The sequence below is a fragment of the Balaenoptera musculus genome, chromosome 20, assembly GCF_009873245.2.
Source record: "Balaenoptera musculus isolate JJ_BM4_2016_0621 chromosome 20, mBalMus1.pri.v3, whole genome shotgun sequence".
Lineage (NCBI taxonomy): Eukaryota > Metazoa > Chordata > Mammalia > Artiodactyla > Balaenopteridae > Balaenoptera > Balaenoptera musculus.
Window position 1 is genome coordinate 7,165,225 of NC_045804.1, and position 23,232 is coordinate 7,188,456.

At 47.8% G+C, this 23,232-nt stretch overlaps 1 protein-coding gene across 1 annotated transcript; it reads right to left on the bottom strand.

Moving 5' to 3' along the window:
* Positions 1-283: 283 nt before the first annotated feature.
* Positions 284-17,189, bottom strand: SLC25A19 (solute carrier family 25 member 19). The gene is made up of 8 exons (XM_036836089.1): positions 17,081-17,189; positions 16,514-16,566; positions 11,759-11,928; positions 11,419-11,574; positions 9,571-9,741; positions 3,998-4,181; positions 2,528-2,658; positions 284-943 (listed from the first exon to the last, which is right to left on the bottom strand). The coding sequence occupies exons 3-8, from the start codon at positions 11,888-11,890 to the stop codon at positions 761-763; spliced, it is 957 nt and encodes a 318-aa protein (XP_036691984.1). The 5' UTR covers positions 11,891-11,928; positions 16,514-16,566; positions 17,081-17,189; the 3' UTR covers positions 284-760.
* Between the last annotated feature and the right edge of the window lie 6,043 nt (positions 17,190-23,232).

Sequence of the window (23,232 nt, forward strand, 5' to 3'; positions counted from 1 at the left end):
CCCCCCACTGCCTGTGGGGTCGCTGGGCTCTGCTTTCCCTGGAGGCCCACGGGCTGTGACCAGCCTGTCCAGGGAGAGAACAGCCCGGGTGGTGCCTTTATAGACACGAAGATCCGAGCAGGGTGGAGTTTATAAAGTGACTGATTCAGCTGGGATTCTTCCCCCAGAGCTAGAAGCAAAGTTGCCTGAGGGATGAAACTGCTGAGAAAAGTAGAGTTTAGGGAAGGCAGGGATCCCTTCCCTCGTACTTGGGGAGGAGGGATGTGATTTGGAAGGGAAGATGGAGGAGACAGATAAGGAATGCGCTTTTAGTTTTAATGTCTATTAAATAATTGGTGGGGTAAGAACCCAGGTGTGGGGACCAGACCCCTGTAAAGGCCTGATCCCAGCCTCACACTCAAGCTGCGGCCCACCCAGACGCAGGAGAGTTCTCCGGGCAGCCGGAGCGAAGGCGTGCAGGAGGGCAGCTGTTGCCCTGAGTGTGCGCCACACAGAGGAGAAACGTCCAGCTCCTTCTGACTGGCGGGGCTGGGTCCCCGCAGACCAGGTCCTGCGTTCGCCCTGTGCTCTCCCGTGGAGAACCCCCTTGGCCCTTCTGGTGGAACCCAGGCTGCTGCCGACGGCTCTTCGCGCCCAGGACAGCTGGCCTGGAGGGAGGGGCCGGGCAACACCTCTCAGCGCAACACGGGACGGTAGGTCGAGCGTTCTTCAGGAGGGCCCCTCCGGGGAAAGACTTCAGGCCACCCTTCTGCCCTCGAGGCTAGCTGTCTGCCTTCTTCATGTGGTGGAAGAGGTTACAGAAGAGCTCGTACCAGAAGAACACAAAGCCGGTGGAGAGGGCAGCCTTCAGCAGGCTCGGGGCCAGGCCTTTGAAGCAGCCCTGCGCACCCTCCTCTCGCAGCACCTGCCTGGCGCAATCCAGGAGGCCCTTGTAGCTTCGCACCTGGGGAGAGGAAGGTTCTCCAGTTGAGGAGAGAGGAGGTGATGGCAACATGGGTGTGAGCTCTGTTCTTTTGTCAACACAGAGCCTGGCACGTTCAAGCACCCAATAAATACTTGCTGGACAAAGGAATGAATGCAAAAAAGACAGAATAAGTTAACCTCATTCTTTCTCTTCCAACTGGGCTAATTCAGACTTAACAGATGAAGTGCCTGGAAATCAGCACTGGACAGAGCTCCTTCCTGCCCTGGAGGCTCCCACTGACAGTGGCTCTTAAGGACCCAGAGAGAACTCTGGACCCTCTTCCCGGGGGTGCCTCTGACCGTGCGCCCATCCCTCCTGGTCCCCCTTGGGCAGTAGATCTGAACCGGCCCCTCGTTAGCTCTGAGCCTGACCAGCGCCGCCAGCCTGGCCACCTCCAGTTGACCACAAACTGCTGCTAGACCCGTGTCCCCAAGGCACAGCTCTCCTCAAGCCTCGCTCCCCTCCCAGAGCTCCAGTAACTCCCGATGATGATGCCAATGACATTACAAAGAATCAAGTCCAAGCCCCACGGCGTGGTGTTTGGGGCGTTTCACCATTTGGCCTCAACTTCCCTCCCTGATCTGCCTTTCCCCACTGGTCCACCCTCAGTGCCCACACACCTCCAGCCACACCTGCTCACGCTAAAGCTCTGTGAGGAGCAGGGCCTCCCTTCTCTGTCTTGAGCTCTCACCAACTCTCCCTATCCAAATTCAAACCATCTTTTCAAGACAAGTTGGTAAGTGGAAGAAGGAGGTTATAAAACCTTGCGTGTAACCCCATTATTGTTAAACATATGTTTACTTATGCAAAGGAATAAAACTGCAGCGCGGATGGACCTAGGTGGTGTCATGCTTAGTGAAGTAAGTCAGAGAAACACAAAGAGCGTATGTTATCACTTTTATGTGGAATCTAAAAACTAAAACAAATGAATGGGACTTCCCTGGTGGTGCAGTGGTTAAGAATCCGCCTGCCAATGCAGGGGACACGGGTTCGAGCCCTGGTCCGGGAAGATCCCACATGCCACGGAGCAACTAAGCCCGTGCGCCACAACTACTGAGCCTGAGCTCTAGAGCCCGCGAGCCACAACTAATGAGCCCCGCCTGCTACAACTACTGAAGCCTGCACGCCTAGAGCCCGTGCTCCACAACAAGAGAAGCCACCGCAATGAGAAGCCCGCACACCACGACAAAGGGTAGCCCCCGCTCGCTGCAACTAGAGGAAGACCCAACGCAGCCAAAATAAACCCCCCCCGAAATGTCATTTGATGCACAGCCCCGTGTCTCAAAAAACTTATATGAACTGTGTCTTGACTTCTAGCAGGTGGAACAGTTCTCAGAGCTTTCTGAGATGCTCTTCCTGGGTTATAATCCTCAAATTTGGCTGGAATAAAATTTTCCGATTCTTTCTTAGATCAACTGATTAATTTTTCATCGACACCAGGGACATGCAGGGGCTGAGAGGGCTATGGGGGCGAAAGCTGCCCTATGGACAGGAGCTGACCCAGTTCCTTCATGCGCCCAGTGAGGGGCTGGAATCAGAGCTCTCTGCAGGGGGACATCTCACCTGGCCAAAGGAGGCTCGGGCCTGCTCAAACCCTCCAACCTGCAGCCGCTTCTTGAAGAGGTCCATGGGATACGTGAGGGTCTTGCTGATGACTCCAGCTCCACTGCCACAAAGCAGGTTTTTGAAGTTCTCTGAACCAGAGAAGTGGGATGGAGGGGAAAAATGAGAGAAATGCAATCTAGGGTAAACTTCAAGGTTACACAGTCTAATCCTCGACCAGAAAACCAAAACCTACAAACATCCTCGATCTCCGAAGAATTTAATCCAGGAGCGAGGGAACCAGACACAACCACATTTTCAGCAAGAATGACAACAGACAGGGCTTCCCTAGTGGCGCAGTGGTTAAGAATCCACCTGCCAATGCAGGGAACACGGGTTCGGGCCCTGGTCCGGGAGGATCCCACGTGCCGTGGAGCAACTAAGCCCGTGAGCCACAATTACTGAGCCTGCGCTCTAGAGCCCGCGAACCACAAGTACTGAGCCCACGTGCCACAACTACTGAAGCCTGCGCACCTAGAGCCCGTGCTCTACAACAAAGAGAAGCCACCGCAATGAGAAGCCTGCGCACCGCAAGGAAGGGTAGCCCCCGCTCACCGCAACTAGAGAAAGCCCGCGTGCAGCAAGACACAACACAGCCATAAATAAATAAATAAATAAATATTAAAAAAAAGAACCAATGCAGCCAAAAAGTTTAAAAAAAAAAAAAAAGAATCTGCCTGCCAATGCAGGGGACACAGTTTCAAGCCCGTGTCCGGGAAGATCCCACATGCCGCAGAGCACCTAAGCCCGTGCGCCTCAACTACTGAGCCTGCGCTCTAGAGCCCACGTGCCACAACTACTGAAGCCCGCGCGCCTAGAGCCCCTGCTCTGCAACAAGAGAAGCCACCGCAATGAGAAGCCCGCGCACCACTATCTGCAACTAGAGAAAGCCCGCGCGCAGCAACGAAGACCCAACGCAGCCAAAAATAAATAAACAAAATAAATAAAATTTTTTAAAAAAAGAATGACAATGGACTGCTGATTGGACAGGCCGGTGGCAGAAGGGGTGTGAGCCTTTAACAGTAATCACCCCAGCTGGAGGCAATAATGGCCTGCAGGCTCTGCCCTGCGACTCAGTACAAGGCTTGGGAGGAAATAGGATGCCCATCCCCCTCCCCAGAGTCCCCAAACGAAAACCAAACCCAACACATAAGCAAAACCAGGCTGTCTGCAAGTTGGACCTTTGACAAAAATGAAAACCATGACCGGTAGCTGGAAATAACAGTGGCAAGAGCCGAAAGAAATAAAGTCATCTGTGAGTGAATGGATTTGTTTTGTTGGCTGTATTACAGAGCTGGGGGTTCAGAGATCTGTGGTGTCTTAGCTTCTGCAGGGAAACTTTATTTCCTACCTGATTCAGAAAGAGATGCTATGGCCTGGGAGAGGGGCGGAGTGGGACCCAGATTCCCTTTCCCGTGAGGCCGGTCTCACCATTTTTCTTTCCTTCGGCTGGCATGGCCCACTCATACGCGTGCTTCAAGGAGCTGTAGAAGGAGAACTGGAACCCGGCGTAGGGGAAGATGGCGATCAAGGTGGGGTTCAAGCCTTTGTAGAAGACCAAGGGGCCTTCGGTCCTGTACATGGTCACCACGGCGTTTCGCAGGGTTTTATAGACCTGGACACCACACATGCAATGATGAGCGACGTCGCTTCAGCCCGAGAACCCAGCCCACCAGGTATATTTCCCCTTGTCCAGAAACCAGCTACTAGGAGCATTACTTCTCCTGACAGGAGGACAAAGAAACTGCTGGACAACAATTCCAAGGGTGGGACTGTCTGGCAGCTCCCCTTCTAGCTATTTACACGACTGAGATATACCAAGGAGTGCACAAAAGTATGCAGAACAGCAAGAGGTGTGAAGTCCACCCTTGGGTGATCGGTTATATAAATTACGGCACACCTGTTCAAAAGAACATATTGTAGCAATTACAACAGGAAGATGCAATCTAGATGATCGATAGGGAAGACTCCCCCAAATATACAGTTAAGTGAACCCGGCAGGACATGAAGAGCAGGCATAGTGTCTGTGGAGGAAACAAACTGTATGCAGAGACTATTCCCCACAAGGATACACATGAAAGGAGGAACAGTAACATTATTACCTCCACAGCGGGAAACAGGGGGACAGGGGAGGGAAGGGGGAAGAAGGAGATTCGCTATCACCATTTTATGCTATTTGGATTTTTTGCCATATGCATATACTTAACCTTTCTGGAACCATCAACAGGTGATGTTTATGCACGAAGAGCCACTGATTTTTTAGTGCACTTCTATTCGACATATATTCTTTGCAGTGGACCAGAGGGGCTGAATCTGCCTGGCTGTGGGTGCGGGAAGCACTGCACTGACAAGAGGGTGACTGAGGGCAAGTCTGTACTGAGCGGGGACAGTACACACTTGGCTCCCAGATGCTGGCAGCCACATTGAAGGCTTTTGCCCTGGGGACTTGCATGAAAGGGCCGGGCCTCAGAGGAAGGCCATCGGACAACAAGCCTGCCCTCGTGCCAGAGTCCCACTCTGCTTTCTGTGTCCCCTCTTAACCAAGCTGGCAGCCAAGAGTCACCAGACATTTGAGGAAAGCCTCCCCCAAAACAGAGGCCAAAATGATTGATGAGGGGCAGGAGAAGTCATTTGGAAGGAAGAGACAGTATAGACAGCAGAAGAAAACTACAGAGAAAAGAAACCACCCACGAAATTTTAACTAATATCCTGAGACCACAGAGAAGGCATCACCTTCATGATAAAAGCAGAGGGTCAGAGAAAGACAAATATCATGTGATATCGCTTATATGTGGAATCTAAAAAAAATGGTACAAGTGAACTTATTTACAAAACAGAAATAGAGGGCTTCCCTGGTGGCGCAGTGGTTGAGAATCTGCCTGCCAATGCAAGGGACACGGGTTCGAGCCCTGGTCTGGGAAGATCCCACATGCCGCGGAGCAACTAAGCCCATGAGCCACAACTAATGAGCCTGCGCATCTGGAGCCTGTGCTCCGCAACGGAAGAGGCCGCGACAGTGAGAGGCCCGTGCACCGCGATGAAGAGTGGCCCCCGCTCACTGCAACTGGAGAAAGCCCTCGCACAGAAACGAAGGCCCAACACAGCCAAAAATAAATAAATAAATAAATAAATAAATAAATAAATAAATAAATAAAAACAGAAATAGAGTCGCAGATGTAGAAAACATACGGTTACCAAGGGGGAAAGGGGGCGGGAGGGATAAACTGGGAGATTGGGATTGACATATACACACTACTATATATAAAATAGATAATAAGGACTGACTGCATAGCACAGGGAACTCTACTCAATACTCTGTAATGACCTATATGGGAAAAGAATTTTAAAAAGAGTGGATATATGTATATGTATAACTGATTCACTTTGCTGTACAGCAGAAACTAACACAACATTGTAAATCAACTACACTCCAATAAAAATTAATTTTAAAAAATTTTAAAATAAAAAAAATAAAAGCAGAGGATCTATTTTAAAAAGAGGTAAGATTCAGACAAGAAAAAGCTCTTGAGAGAAAATCTTTGTGACTCTGAGTTGGGCAAAGGTTTCTTAGGTAAAACACCAAAAGCAAAATCCATAAAAGAACAAATTGATAAATGGAACTTCATCAAAATTAAAAACATGTGCTCTTCAAAAGATACTGTAAGGAAAGGAAAAGACAGCCACAGACTCAGAAAATATTTGTAAAATAAAAACAAACCACCCAACACAAAAATGGACAATCTGAACAGATACTTCACCAAAGAAGGTATACAGATGGTAAATAAGCACGTAAAAGGACGCTCAACATTAAAGAAATTTAAATTAACCACGATGAGATACCACTATTCACACCATTTAGAATGGTTAAAATTTAAAATACAAAACGAATAATACTAAGTATTCGTGGGGATAAGGAGCAGTTGGACCTGCTGGTGGGAAGGCAAAACGGCACAGCCGTGCAGAAGACAGCTTGCCTTTTTCTTATACAATGAAACACTCCTTACCATACAACCAGCAATCCCACCCCTAGGAATTTACCCAAGAGAAATGAAATGTTCACACAGTAACCTGTATGTGAATGTTTACAGTGGCTTTATTCATAACACCCCAAACTGGAGAACAACCCCAAAGTCTCTGAACTAATAAACCACAATCCTTCCACACAATGGAATATTACTCAGCAATAAAAAGGAGCCAGCTACTCACAGGCGCCCCATGGACACATCTCAAATGCATCTACCAAGTGAAGGGAGCCAACTCAAACGACTACACAGGGCACAACTCCATTTATGTAACATTCTGGAAAAGGCAGAACTTCAGACAGAAAACAGACCAGTGGTTACTGAAGGCTGGAGGTGGGGAGGGACAAACTACAAAGGGCAGGAGGAAATCAGGGGGTGACGGAACTTTTGTTTTATATCTTGATTGTGGTAGTGGTTACGTGACTGTATGCATTTGTCAAAAGTCACAGAACTGTACGCTAACAAGAGTGGATTTTACTGTGCATGTAAGTTATGCTTTAATAAACCTGACTAAAACAAACAGACCAAAGACAGTTCTTAGGAACCAACATATGTTAGCAGACGTTGTTTAAACTCAATAGAGGGCCCAAATGATAAAAGTAAGGAAACCTCCCAGAATGGTAAATAAAAGATGTCAATCAGAGGATCAGTCCAGGATGTCTAGTGTCCAACTGACATGAATTCTAGAAAGAAAGAAAAAGAAAAAAACAGAGGGCAGGCAACTGTGAATAAATAATTCGTGACCATTTTCCAGGCATGAAGAACATGTGTCCAGACTAAAGGGCCCAGGAAGTGCCCATCACAATGAATGAAAGAGACCCGCCCTGGGGCACTCCACTGGTAAATTTCTAGAATGCCAGGGATCAAGAAAAGATCCTGAGGGACTTCCCTGGTGGTCCAGTGGTTAAGACTCCACGCTTCCACTGCAGGGGGCGTGGGTTCGAGCCCTGGTTGGGGAACTAAGATCCCACGTGCCGCACGGTGGGGCCACAAAAAAGTTAAAAAAAAAAAGAAAAGAAAAGATCCTGAAAGTTCCCAAGAGTGCGAAGTGGATGGCTTCATATAAAGGGTTAGTCATCAGGATGGTTCTGGACGCCTCTTCAGCGATACTGAGAGCTACCTAGAATTCTACACCCAGATCATCAGTTAAGTGTAAGGGGAAAATAAAGGCATTTTCTATCAGGCTTCTGTAAGGAAGCTATACCTCAGGATGTGCTCCACCAAAATGAGGGACTAATCAAGAAAGAGAAGACATGGGCTCCTACGTGAGAATTCCTAAGAGAACAGCTGGCCATAGTCCTGGAGCAAACAGTCCAGATCGAAGCCATAGGGTGAAGGGTTCAAGGGTGGGGGGCTCTAGGAGGGGCTACATAAAAACATGGGACTGATGACCACAGGCTCACCCTATCGGGAGATTGTTTGAAAGTGAATTTGTGATAAGCATGTAGAAAGCGAAACAAATAAAATACAAAGCAATTGCCAACTTCAGGAAAGACAAAAATACAAAAGAAAACATAATCATAATATATTTTGAGGCTCAGCAGTAACATTTACATAATCATAATAGCATAAACACTGAGTACTGATTTAGCCAAAACTCTATTAATCAGTTGTACTGTACTCAGGTGAGGAAGCATAAGCACACCCAAGGGTGATGGTAAAAGAGTTAAATTCTCATCTTCCATAGTAGTCAGTAGTTAATGTCTATAATTTAAAACTGAGAAGGAAAGGAAGAAAGAGAAAGAGCATGTTACTTTGAATTAGGAAGTAAATTACGGAAGAAGCACACAAATATTAAAAGTGGTTGCCTCTGGGGAATAGAATCAGGGGGGAGGCTGGTGTTTTTTCACTATAATTCATGAAGAACTATCTGTCTTTTTAACCTTTATACACCTTATAGATTATTTATTTATTTATTTATTTATTTATTTATTTATGGCTGTGTTGGGTCTTCGCTGCTGCGCGCAGGCTTTCTCTAGTTGCGGTGAGCGGGGGCTACTCTTCACTGCGGTGCACAGGCTTCTCATTGCGGTGGCTTCTCTTGTTGCAGAGCACGGGCTCTAGGCGCGCGGGCTTCAGTAGTTGTGGCGCACGGGCTCAGCAGTTGTGGCTCACAGGCTCTAGAGAGCAGGCTCGGTAGTTGTGGTGCACGGGCTTAGTTGCTCCATGGCATGTGGGATCTTCCCGGACCAGGGCTCGAACCCGTGTCCCCTGCATTGGCAGGTGGATTCTTAACCACTGCGCCACCAGGGAAGCCCAGATTACTGATGGTGCATCTATTTGAGGGTTTTTTGTTTGTTTTTTTTTTTAATTAATTAATTAATTTATTTATTTATGGCTGTGTTGGGTCTTCGTTTCTGTGCGAGGGCTTTCTCTAGTTGTGGCAAGCGGGGGCCACCCTTCATCGTGGTGCGCGGGCCTCTCACTATCACGGCCTCTCTTGTTGCGCAGCACAGGCTCCAGACGCGCAGGCTCAGTAACTGTGGCTCACGGGCTCAGCTGCTCCGCGGCATGTGGATCTTCCCAGACCAGGGCTCGAACCCGTGTCCCCTGCACTGGCAGGCAGATTCTCAACCACTGAGCCACCAGGGAAGCCCCTATTTGAGGGTTTAATCCCTTGCTTTCACTCAGTCAGTTCTTCCTTGAGTCTGACTCAAGGATCCCATTTCCTCCAATCCATTCTTTCTGGAAACCAAAACCTCCCTCCCAATAATACAGTGATAGGATCTCAAGTCTCACTTTCCCAGACACCTTCCCCGTGCCGATTTGGTATTTGCTCTGTTTCCCCTGCAGGTTCTGTGTCCCCCGTGAGGTTGTGAGCACCTTGCCTGGTGCCAGGCACCACCACGGGTTTCAGGAACAGGCTGAAGGATGGCCCGAAAACCCCAGGCCGCCCCGGCTTTGTTCCCTCTAAGGAAAACAGCCCCCACCCTGGGATGCCCTTCGTCCCTTGGGCGCCCCTTCTCTGGCCCGGCCACTCACCCTGGGCTCACCCTGAGCTGCAAAGCGGGTGCGTAGCACGTCCACAGGATGCACGGCAAGGGTGGCCACACAGGCAGACAGGCCGCCACACACAAAATGCACGGAGAAGTCTCGGGCATCGCGCACGCTGGCCCTGTGCACCAGCTCGGTGAGCACTTCAAACGACAAAAACTGCAAGAGTTGTGACAGTGTCATGGAAAACACCCCCCGAATGCACCCGTGACCCAGGCGGGGCCTATCCTAGGGACCAGGAGATACTCTTCTTGAGTAGGGTCAGAATACAATAAACACATAACTTTGTGCAAAGCTCAGATGCCCTTTCATACTCTGAGCAGAGCCAAATACCCAAGGGTTAAGAAAATACATGAGAAAATTTTTGTATCAGAAAATTCTACTTGGGGGCCTTTCCTGGTGGTCCAGTGGCTGAGACTCCGCACTCCCAATGCAGGGAGCCCAGGTTCAATCCCTGGTCAGGGAACTAGATCCCACATGCTACAACTAAAAAAAAAGATCCTGCATGCCGCAACTAACACCCCAACGCAGCCAAACAAATAAATAAATATTAAAAAGAAAAAAAAAAGAAAGAAAGAAAAAGAAAATTCTAGTCGGGAATTCCCTGGCAATCCAGTGGTTAGGACTCGGTGTTCTCACTGCCGTGGCCCCGGGTTCAGTCCCTGGTGGGGGAACTATGATCCCGCAAGCTGCATAGCGAGGCCAGAAAAAAAAAAAAAAGAAAGAATGAAAAAGAAAATTCTACTCATCACTTAGTTTTCTGAGAACTGGGAAAAGATGGCCATTATCTGATTCTAGGCTGGGGACCCCTTTAATGCAGCTGGCAGTGGCCCTGTCTGAGAAACATTCTGCCCTGGAGCTGAAATTCTGTCGGGAGAATCCCACATAGTCCATATTCTGTGGTGTAAGCCCTCCTTGGGCTCAGATCCTTCTCCAGCCAACTCAAGATGGCTTGGGGCCCTGAGAGCACACGTTGCTGCATTTGCCCATCAGGATGCAGCATCTGTGTCCTGGGCGCAGAGATGGCGCGGCAGGGGCTCGTGACCTGAGCAATCACTGTGATGTCATACGAAGAGCAGGCAGGGACGGCTCTGCCACTCTCTAGCTAGTGACGTTGGTTGGACTAATTACTTAAGCTCTCTCTGCCTCAGTCTTCTCATCTGTAAAATAAGGATGACAACAGAACCTACCAGAGGCCTGTTGTAAGGTGGCAGATGTGAAGTGCTTCGCCCGGGGCCTGGCCCCCTGTGAGCACTGTGTGGGGCTGGCTATTTCCATCACCACCACTGTACGGCTACAGACTAGACGCCATGGGGTAAACTGGCGCTCAGCTGAACAAACTCATGAGCAAGAGTCAAGAAGCCTGGATCCTAATCCTAGCCTCGCCACCTACAAGCTGTGTGGCCTCAGGCAGCTCACTCAACCTCTCTGCGACCCACGTAACACCTGCTCCACCTTCCTCACAGTGCTGTTGGGAAGTTCAAAGGACGCACAGACGTGAATAATGCTATTTTGAAAAATGAAAAGCATTTGTATCGCCATTTGCTAAGCCCCTCTGGGCTGGGTGTCAAGACAGTATCCTAGGTGCAGCACCTCATATTCAGTGGGTGCTAAGTCTCCAGGGCTGGGGGACGTGGGGAAGCCGATGCCTATAGTACAGCTCAGTCTGACTATGTCTTCAGTTTGTCAGGTAGCTTCCCAGCCAAGACGAGTGAGCAGTGTGTGACCGCCTCCTGCTGCCCTACCCCGGGCAGCCTGGGTGCACGCCTCACCACCCTGGGCTCCCCCATTGGGCAATGTGACCCCAGGGGCCTGGCGGCCTCCCCTGCCACCTACTTGGACAGCTCCATAGCCTATGGAGAGAAGCTGGGCTGGGATGTGTCCTTTCCAGAATGCTGTTGGGCCCTCCTCTTGCAAAATCTGTCTTCCAGCCTGCAGGATTCCGTGGTATTTCGCGTTGGGGTCACTGCGAGACAGGCGCTCAATCTGAAGCTAGGAATCAAGATGAGAATGGTCAGGATGGTGGGGGGGTGGTGGGGAGGAGGAATTTCAGAGAAGGTAACAAAGGCAACAAAGTGCTTCTCCTTGACAAAATTGCAAGCTCTAGGAACTGCTTTGACAAAAAAGAGTGAACTTGTCCTCTGGCCCATTACACAGAAAAAGGGGAAAAGGGTACCTGGAAACGGATCTTGATGACATCCAAGGGGCTGATCAGCACCCGAGTGACAAGTCCAGACACAGACCCAGCCACGGCCACCTCGAGATTGGAGACATTCCTGCCGTCTGCTCTGGGGTCATAGCCCACCATCCCTGCCTGTGGCCCATACAATGTCCATCAGCTTCAGGCTAAATGCAAGAGACACGGAGTAAACACCAGAGCAAGGTCTTAGGGTCCCGGCGCACACATCACTCCTCAGAGCAATCCTCCCGGACCAGGCCTCCAAAGCAGCGCCCACATCCCTTTTCTCTCCTTATCCTGCTTTATTCTTCTTTAGAGCATTTTTTTAAATTAATTTATTTATTTATTTATTCTTGGCTGCTTTGGGGTCTCCGTTTCTGTGCGAGGGCTTTCTCCAGTTGCGGCAAGCGGGGGCCGCTCTTCATCGCGATGCGCGGGCCTCTCACTGTCGCGGCCTCTCCCGTTGCGGAGCACAGGCTCCAGACGCGCAGGCTCAGCAGTTGTGGCTCACGGGCCTAGTCGCTCCGTGGCATGTGGGATCCTCCCAGACCAGGGCTCGAACCCGTGTCCCCTGCATTGGCAGGCAGATTCCCAACCACTGCGCCACCAGGGAAGCCCTAGAGCATTTATATACCAGACATTGATTTCATACATTTGTTTCTTGTCTCTCTCCCCCATTAGAATTCAAGCCCATGAAAACACGGCGTTGGTCTCATTCATCCATCCCTGCAACTCCAGTGCCCGGAAGAGAGCCCACCACAGTAACTGCTCATAATATTTGCTGATGGAGTGAATGAACAGGCTTGGTAGGAAAGAGTTCACGTCCAGAGATCAGCTGGCTTTCCAAGACACCTGGCTTTATGGCCAGCTCCTGCCTGAGGTGAAATCCCAGGCTGCGTGAGCGTGAGGGCAGAGCCCCCTCAGGCTGAGTGCAGAGGGGGAACCTCAGACACACGGGCTCCAGGAACGGGGCCTGGGACTCTCTAACGAGCCGCCATGATCCAAAGGGCCCTGAGCCCTTCTGCATCTCCCTCCTCTATTCTCTGCACACAGCGCAGGCCCACCCACAGCAGTGGAGCCGAGTTACGCTGTGAAATGATGCAGGCCCACCTCTTCAACCTCCCCCTGGACCACGGTTCAGTCTCTTCAGCCAGGGTGGGCTCAGTGCTTCTGAGCAGTTCCTAGAAAACGCTGTTCACGTTCCTATCTACCGGCCCATCCCTGGACCTGCTGTTCCCATGTCTGAACTGCAGCCCCACCCTTCCCTAGACTGGTTCCTCTCACCTTCCAGGGGTCAGCTAAAGAGCATCCCCTCCAGAAGATGTACTCATGTCCTTTCTAGCACTCACAGCACTTGTTAAGGTGCTGCCCTCCCCGCCCCCAGGAGGCAGGCTCCATACAGGTAGGGACTCAGCCTAGTTACACTGGTGTCTCCAGAGACCCGCACGGTGCCTGGCATGCCCCAAAGGCTCTAAAAACAATGACTGAATAAATGATTAAAAACCAAGTAACTGGGACTTCCCTGGTGGTGCAGTGGTTAAGAATCCGCCTGCCAATGCAGGGGACACAGGTTCGAGCCCTGGTCCAGAACGATCCCACATGCCGCGGAGAAGCTAAGCCCGTGCACCACAACTACTGAGCCCGCGTGCTGCAACTACTGAAGCCCGCGCGCCGCAACTACTGAAGCCCATGCGCCTAGAGCCCGTGCTCCGCAACAAGAGACGCCACCGCAATGAGAAGCCCGCGCACCACAACGAAGAGTAGCCCCCGGTCACCGCAACTAGAGAAAGCCTGTGCGCAGCAATGAAGACCCAACACAGCCAAAAAAAAAAAAAACCCAAAAAAAAACAAGTAACTTAGAGATTATAAAAATAATAATGACTTTGCAGAAAGAGAGAGAAGAGAGGCAGAGGGAAAAGAACCCATCATCTTAACACTTTTTACTTCACATATTCCCTTCTGGTTTTTTTCCGGTACATGGCTTTTAAAATGCAAAATGTCATAAGCATGATTCCATGTTGCTACAAGATCTTCATAAATATCATTGTAAATGGCTAGATCATATTACATTGAGTAGCTGTGTCATAAATTTTGGGCACTGGGGTGTTTTAGAAACTAAATATTTAAAAACTATCTAATTCCAGGGACTTCCCTGGCGGTCCAGTGGTTAAGTCTCCATGCTTCCACTGCAGGGGGCACGTTCGATCCCTGGTTGGGGAACTAAGATCCCGCATGCCGTGCAGTATGGCCAAAAAACCCCAAAAATCTAACTCCATTTTTACCTAGAGCAGACCTCAACGCTAATGACACTTTAGAATGGAGAATTCTTTGTAGTTGGGGGCTGTCCTGAGCATTGCAGGATGTTTAGCAGCACCCCTGGTCTCTACCCACCAGATGCCAGTATCCCCACGCTCCCCTTGTGACAATCAAAAATGTCTCCAGACATTGACAAATGTCTCCTGGGGTGCAAAATTGCCCCTGATTGAGAACTGTTGTTCTAGAGAAATACTAGAATGTATGTGTAAAATGTCATGCGTTGCATCACTATTTATAAAACTGGATATAATGCAAATGATTATAAATAGAGGGATGGACACTAAGTCACCTCCATGCAATGGGATACCATGCAGCTATTAAAAGAATGAGCGGACTTCCCTGGTAGCACAGTGGTTAAGAATCCGCCTGCCAATGCAGGGGACACATGTTTGACCCCTGGGCGGGAAAGATCTCACATGATGCGGAGCCCGTGCGCCACAACTACTGAGCCTGAGCTCTAGAGCCCTCAAGCCACAACTACTGAAGCCTGTGCGCCCTAGAGCCCGCGTGCCACGACTACTGAGCCCACATGCTGCGACTACTGAAGCCTGCGTGCCTAGAGCCCGTGGTCCAAGAAAAGACACAGCAATGAGAAGCCTGCGCACCGTAACGAAGAGTAGCCCCCGCTCGCCACAATAGAGAAAGCCCACGTGCAGCAACGAAGACCCAACACAGCCAAAAATTTTTAAAAAGATTAAAAAAAAAAAAAAGAATGAGCCAGAGCTAAACACACATTGGAAAAGATGTCCACAATTGACTAAAACATGAAAAAAGCAGGTTTCAGAACAGTATGTCTAGTGTAACCCCACTTTTGCAAAAGAAAAACAGCAAGACCTACATACACCCTCAACAGTCGTATAAAGCATAGCAGGAAAGTCTATAAGGACACACACCAACAGGTTGGTAAGGTTACCTTTGGGGTAGGGTTGGCAAGGGAAGAGGGAAGGCAGATCTCCTCCCCTCTACTTTATTTATTTTTTTCCCACACCTCGTGGCATGTGGGATCTTAGTTGCCCAAGCAGGGATCGAACCCGGGCCCCCTGCAGTGGAAGCAATGCGTCCTAACCACCAGACCACCAGGGAATTCCCTCCCTTTTTCTTTACACAATTCTACGTTGCTTGAATTCATTATGGCCCCCCCAAACCCCAATTAAAAGTAAATATAAAATGATTTTAGAAGAGACCTCAGAATTAACCTAGTTTTTTTTCTTTTTTTTTTTTTAAAGCCAGGGCTAGTTACTCAAGTTTTGTTTTTTTTTTTTAAATTAATTAATTGATTGATTGATTTTTGGCTGTGTTGGGTCTTCGCCTCCGTGCGAGGGCCCTCTCCAGTTGCGGAGAGCGGGGGTCACCCTTCATTGCGGTGCGCAGGCACCAGACACGCAGGCTCAGTAGCCGTGGCTCACGGGCCCAGCCGCTCCACAGCATGCGGGACCCTCCCGGACCAGGGCTCGAACCCGCATCCCCCGCACTGGCAGGCAGACTCCCAACCACTGCGCCACCAGGGAAGCCCCTAACCTAGTTCTTGAATACCTTTAGTAACAGGGAAATCAGGGCCCACACAGTGACACCTTCACCCCATTGTTTCTTTTTCTCCTCTCACCCTCCCTGGAATCTGTCCACACCATCCCCTCAGCCCCAAGCCCTCACTTTTCGGAAACTACCAAAATAGCACTCCAATCCATCCTTAAAATTAACAAGACATTTCCATGGGGCTCGATCGGCAAAGTATTGTAAAATAACATTTATTGAAAGTCTAATGGGGGAATTCCCTGACGGTCCAGTGGTCAGACTTGGCACTTTCACTGCTGGGGCCTAGGTTCGATCACTGGCCAGGGAACTAAGATCCCGCAAACCACGCAGCACAGCCATAAACAAAAAAAGAGAAAAAAGTCTAATGGTATGAAATATCCCGACTCCCGCCAGGAATGTGCCCATTCCTTGGTAACTTCTCCCCAGACCCTCAAACGAGGAGATCTCGGCTTTCCCATCAACTTCTCTGTGACATTAACTCAAGCTGCTACTCCCCAGGCACCTGTGAGGAGCAGTTTAAACGTGAGGCAGGTGATTGAGAGGCAAAGCCTCTCCGGTGGTTGCCCAGAGAGTGCTCAGGTCACACTGAGCAGTGTCAGATCCCTACTGTCAGGGAGGGAAGGAGGCATTTCTACATATAAGCAGCTCTGCATAACTGGACATAACCTCAACGTCAGATCAAGAAGCCTGAGTCAAAATTCTGTCTCTCTCATGTACCTTGGGCAGGTTTATTTAACCTAGGCTCAGCTTTTTCTTCTGGAAAATGGGAATGATGGCGGCCCTGCCTAGCCAGATTCCTGGGAGGACCACACGAGATACTGTATGTGATAAGCTCTGTCAAAAAGGTAAAAGTCCTTATACACGTGAAAGGTCTTGTTAAATATAATTCAGTAGTGGCCTTACTTTTTCTGCTTGTTCAAAATTTCCTTCTTGTACCAAAAAGCCTTGATATTTATCTAAAGAGACAAAATAAACATGAAATATGATTATATGCATGATATAATAAAGTACTTACAAGAAAGGGGGCCGCTGGTGTGAGTGGCAGGGCGGGTGTGTGTGTGTGTGTGAGTCTGTCGTGCCACCCCTCTTTTTACTGCGGAAGCCCCTGGGGTTCAGGTATGCGGGTGCCCCGCGGTGAGCGTGTGTGCCCGTGAGCCCACGTGCTCAGCTGAGGGTCTCTGCAGATGTCCCCGCGTATGGACACAAGTGTCCACGTGCGCTCCAGGATGTGTTTTTTCTCCCCGAGTCCGAGAAAACGCCCACAAGGTGGGCACCCGCATGTACAGGTGCCCCGGGTGTGTCCAGGATTTTGCTTCCTGCGTCCCTGAAGATGCTTCTCAGATCAGACGCGACACGTGTGGGTACAGTCCCCGCCCCCGCGTGAGTACCTGCGCGTGTATGCGCCCCCGGGCAGCGGGGGTGCAGCTCCCCGAGCTGAGTGCCAGGAGGGCGGAGGAAGAGGTCACTCACCCGGCTCCGAAGGCGCCGCCCGGCTCCCCGAACTCTCTTCTCTCCCTCCCTCCTCACGCAGTCTAACGGCAAAACTTAACTGCGCTTGGCAGTAATTGACGGGCTTGTGGGCCAATCACCGCGCAGCTTCCGACAGACGCTGGACCAACGGTTGTACAGTAGTCACCCGACCAACGCCTATTGCAAGGCGTCGCTGGGTAATGTAGTCCTCCGCTACTGAGGCCGGCCCCCTACAGGGCGCAGAGCCTGCTGGGAGATGTAGGCCCTCGGCGTGCGCATGCCCAAATGTTACCCACGCGTTGAAAGGAGGAGGGTCCGGAAGCCAGGCTCCGCCGTTGGAGGTCGCCGCGCTGAGTGGCGTGTGCCTTGGATCAGAGTGCTGGCGGGCGGAAGTTTAGGGCGCGCTGAACGTGACCCTCTTTCCTCAAAACTTTCATAGTTCCAGTACCCGGATCATCTAAACTTGGAAAAGATGGCGGGAAGTTTAGCAAAAGCCTGGAGGGCGTGGGGGAAAGAATAGATGAGTCTTTAAGACCAGAACGAGGACGGCAAAAATACAGAGGTTTTGTTTCCCCCTAGGGTTTATTATGCATAACTCTCATTATAAGATAATATAAAAATATATAGACACATTACAGAAAATGTAGAAATGAAGGGGGAAATGACTCATCCGACCGCTCTCACGCAAGTAGTATCAGCGTTTTGCAGGACAGTCTTCCCGATTTTTAAACTGCATTTTTCATATTAGTGCAATCATTTTGACACACAATTTAAAAACATTTTTATTGAACAATTTAAAAACGTTTCAGGGACTTCCCTGGCAGTCCAGTGGTTAAGACTCCGTACGTCTACTTCAAGGGACATGGGTTTGATCCCTGGTTGGGGAACTAAGATCCATGTGCTGCGGCACATAAATAAGTAAAGAAGTAAATAAAACGTTTCATACTATACAAAAGTAGAGAGAATAGCCTGATGAACCACCATATAGTCATTACTCAACTTCAACAATTAACCAACTCCTGGTGAGTCTTGTTTTTCCCGCACCTAAGTGGCACTGTTACTGAGTCCAAGCTCATCCTGGTCCTGCTTGCCACAGGACAGGCCAATAAATTGAGAGAAGAGTTGTTGGGGCAAAGAATAGCAACTTTATTAGGAAAGCCAGCAGACTGAGGAGATGGTGGACTCGTGTCCCAAAGAACAATCTTGCCTCAGTTAGAATTCAGGTTTCTTTTATATTAAAAGGGGAGGGAGTAAAGTCAAACATTTCCTGATTCCAGTCAGCCTCCAGAGGGGATGTGTTAATTTCTTCCTTCCTGTAGTCATTCATAGGTGGGCCTGGTCAGGATGTTTCCTGTGAGCTAAACAAAGGTATTTTAGCTTAAAGCTTATTACCTGGGAGGCAGGGTTCCCAGAGATGGGCCATTATGTATAATTTAAGCTTATAGGCAACATCTCTTTAGTGATTAACTTGTAGCAAAAGCAATAGAATACAAAGGTTAAAGTAAAAGAAACAGATCCAATATGGAGTCAGATTTGTTCTTCCCTATTACAGCACCCCCCTCAACATTATTTTGAAGTAAATACCAGACGTGATTTCACCAGTAAGCATTTCACAGTGTATTTTTAAAAGACAAGCATTCCCCTTTTAAAACATATCCCCCAAACTATCACCCACCCCCCAAAACAATAATTTCCTAATATTATCAAATATCAAATTAGTGTTTACATCTACCTGATTGACCTATAAATGTCATTTTTCAAATACAGTTTGTCTGAATTGAGATCCAGACCATACATTGCGACTGGTTAATATATCTCGTCTTAAAAAAAAAAAAAAAAGCTATGGCTTCCCTCTTCTTCTCTTTTTTCGCTTGCAATTTCTTTCATTTCCTTTTTGTTTCATTTTTTTTTTAATTTATTTATCTTATCTTTGGTGTTTGGTCTTTGTTGCTGCGCGCGGGCTTTCTCTAGTTACAGGACATGAGGGCTTCTCTTGTTGCTGACCACGGGCTCTAGGCGCTCGGGCTTCGGTAGTTGTGGCGCACGGGCTTAGTTGTTCTGTGGCATGTGGGAATCTTCTCGGACCAGGGATCGAACCCATGTGCCCTGCACTGGCAGGCGGATTCTTAACCACTGTGCCACCAAGGAAGTCCCTGGTTTCGTTTCTTTTTCTTTCTTTCTCTCTTTATTTGTTTTTTAAGAAACTAGGTGGTTTGTCCTGTAGAGTTTTCTCCAGTCTGGCTGGATCTTGCTGGTGGCATCCCGGTGGTGTTTTAACATCTTCCTCCGCCTCCTGTGTTCTCTGCATATTGGTTAGTTAGATCTAAAAGGTTTGATCAGATCAGGTTTGATTTTTTTTTTTTTACAAGACTGCTTGTCTATTATTGTGTATTTCCATGAGGAGAATTATTATTCCTGCTTGTCTCTCATTTTTGGATGTTTGCAGCCATTGATCATTGCATTGCTTAGGGGTTATAAATGGTGATATCATTTCGGCATTTATTAGCTGCAATACAGATGAAGATGAAGAGGAATATCCCCTCATCGGCTAATTGATTACATGAGGTACACTTAGTACAAAAAAGTCAGGATACATACATGATTCTTTACCTTTAGCAGTTTTCAAAATAATTAATTGATTCCCTAGTATCTTCCACAGGATATTGATCAATGAGGTTTTTTATTATTACCATTATGAACACATATTTTATATCTATCATTATGAACATTATATTTGTTCTTTTTCAATCCACTGTAATTATTATCCCGATTTGATACTCATATTTTTCCATCGTTGGCCAATGGGTTGGCACCCGAATCCTTTAAATAAAATGACTAGTTTCCTTGTTTTCTGGTATGACAAAGTGTTCTAGGCTCATCACAATTTTCCACACAGCTTTATTGAGGTGTAACTGACATACAGTTGACTACATATTTCCAAAGTGAACAATTTTATGTGTGAACAAGATAGTGAACATATATATCCATGACCTTAAAGGATTCCTCATGCCCCTTTACTATCCCTCCCTCTTGCCCTCTCTTCTCCCTCCCTCTTCCCCAAGCAGTCTCTGATCTGCTTTCTGTCATTATGGGTTAGTTTGCATTTTATAGAATTTTATATGAATGGAATCAAACATGACATTCTTTTTGTCTGGCTTCTTTCCCTCAGCATAATTATCTTGAGGTTCGTCCGTGTTGTATGTATTATTAATTGATCCCTTTTTATTGCTGAGTAATATTCTATTGTACAGATATACAATAATTTTTTAATCTATTCACCTGTTGATGGACATTTGGGCTGCTTCCAGTTTTTGGCTTTTATAAATAAAGCTGCTATTGATAGGGATAGAGTAGGATAATTAAATACTTATTTTAGAAATCCCACTAGGGGATTAAAGACAGAAAGGGAATTTTAAGGGAGTTTGGGAGACTGTTGTAAGCTAATAACTACTCAAGAAAAGAATCCAGCAACCTAGCAACAATCTACTCTACCTCAAAGGAAGACCAGGCGCATTCAAGCCCCAGGCACACTCAAGCCACAAGTCCTGATAGTTAAAACACAAGACAATAGATATGGGGTCTACATCTTGTTACATGAAGTCAGAGAATTAACGGTCCTTGAAGAGTAGCATTTCTGCATATAGTCAAGACAAAAATAGAGGAGAAAGGGGAAAGAAACTGGTGAAAGAGGACATGATAACAAAACCTGAGATGAATTACCATATTTTAGTATATGTTACCACCCTTTTGCTAATATACATATGATTTCAATAGAGCCATGACAGTCCTGGTTAGATCATATAGGGTTAAAGGAGGAACTAATGATGTACCCCAAAATGAGGAAGAAGTTGGTCTTCTCCCCTCCCCACTTTTTCTTTGATTATAAAAATGTAGCCCAGTTTGTTCTGGGGGCTGTGCTCCCTTGTCTGCCTGCTTGTATCTCTCACAAGCATCCTATGCTAATAAACTCACTCTTTGCCTGCCACTTCACCTCTCGCCTCTCGCTAGATTCTTTCTGCACTGAGACAAAAGAGCCTGAGCTTCAGTAAGTCCTGAGACCAGGTGTGCAATTTCAATTAAAAGACAGTGGGTTCGGGACTTCCCTGGTGGTGCAGTGGTTAAGAATCTGCCTGCCAATGCAGGGGACACGGGTTCAAGCCCTGGTCTGGGAAGATCCCACATGCCATGGAGCAACTAAGCCCACGCGCTGCAACTACTGAAGCCCGCGCTCCACAACAAGAGAAGCCACCGCAATGAGAAGCCTGCGCACCGCAACGAAGAGTAGCCCCCCCTCGCCGCAACTAGAGAAAGCCTGCACGCAGCAATGAAGACCCAAAGCAGCCATAAATAAATAAATAAATAAATAAATTCATATTAAAAAAAAAGACAGTGGGTTCAAGTCCACTCCTAAGTCAGGGATTGTGGATTGAAGTCCCAATCTGAGGTGTGACTGGGTTTGAGTTCCATCCAAAGGAGTGCAGTTTCACTACAAATATTCAGATATAAGTCTTTGTACAGACATCTGTGTTAATTTCTCTTGGGTACAGACCTAGGAGTGGAATATCTGGAGCATATAGTCAGTGTACATTTAACTTTTTAAGATACTGCCAAACTGTTTTCCAGAGTGGTTGTACTACTTTACTTCCCCACCAGCAGTATGACCGTTCTAGTTCCGCCACATCCTTGGTAAGGTAATTTTTAATAAATTTAGCCATTTTAATAAATATATAGTGGTATCTCATTATGGTTTTAACTTGCATGTCCTTGATGACTAACGTTGAGTATCTTTTCAAGTGCTTGCTATCCATATATCTTCTCAGTGAAGTATCTGTTCAAATATTTTGCCCATTTTTAATATTGATTTATTTATTTATTTTGGCTGTGCCAGGTCTTAGTGGCAGCATGCGGGATCTATAGTTGCGGCATGCGGACTTTCAGTTGCGACACTGGACTTCTTCTTAGTTGTGGCATGCACACAGGATTTAGTTCCCCGACCAGGGATCGAACCCAGGCACCCTGCATTGGGAGCACAGAGTCTTACCCACTGGACTACCAGGGAAGTCCCTTGCCCATTTTTAACTGGATTGTTTTGTTTCTTATTATTGAGTTTTGAGGGTTCTTTATATTTTCTGGATGTAAGTCCCCTATCATTACATTTGGGGTCTTTCGAAGAGCAAAAGGGTTTTTTTTGGCTGTGCTGCGCAGCTTGTGGGATCTTAGTTCCCCGACCAGGGATCAAACCTGGGTCCTGGCAGTGAAAGTGCCAAGTCCTAACCACTGCACCACCAAGGAATTCCCCAGAAGTTCTTAATTTTAATGAAGTCCAATTTATTGATTTTTTTTTTCCTTTTATGGATCATGTTTTTGGTATCATACCTAAGAATTCCTTGCCTATCCAAAGGATTTGAACTTTTCTTCTATATTTTCCAACAGAACTTAAAAAAATAAATTTATGTATGTATTTATTTTTGGCTGTGTTGGGTCTTTGCTGCTGTGTGCGGGCTTTTCTCTAGTTGCGGTGAGCGGGGGCTACTCTTCGTTGCGGTGCACGGGCTTCTCATTGCGTTGGCTTCTCTTTCTGTGGAGCATGGGCTCTAGGCACGTAGGCTTCAGAGTTTGTGGCACGTGGGCTCAGTAGTTGTGGCTCGAGGGCTCTAGAGCACAGGCTCAGTAGCTGTGGCTCACGGGCTTAGTTGCTCCGCGACATGTGGGATCTTCCTGGACCAGGGCTGGAACCCGTGTCCCCTGAATTGGCAGGCGGATTCTTAACCACTGTGCCACCAGGGAAGGCCTCCAATAGAAACTTTAGAGTTTTAGGTTTTACATCTAGGTCTCTGACGCATTTGGGGTTAATTTTGGTGTACAGTGTGTGATATGGAATGATCTCCTTCTCCTCCCAACTCCTCTCCCTCCTCCTCCTCCTTCATTTGGATATTTAATTGTTCCAACACCTGCAACACTGTTTCTGTTGAAAAGCCTATTTTTTCCCCACTGAATTGCCTTTTGCACCTTTGCTGAAAATCAGTTGTTCATAGGTACACAAAATTTTCACTTTTTTTTCCACTCAACATTAGTGCTACAGTACTGTCCACGTGGGGATAAAATATTAAGGTGGCCCACAGTAGGCAGAACCTGGTACAGAAATCTGACTT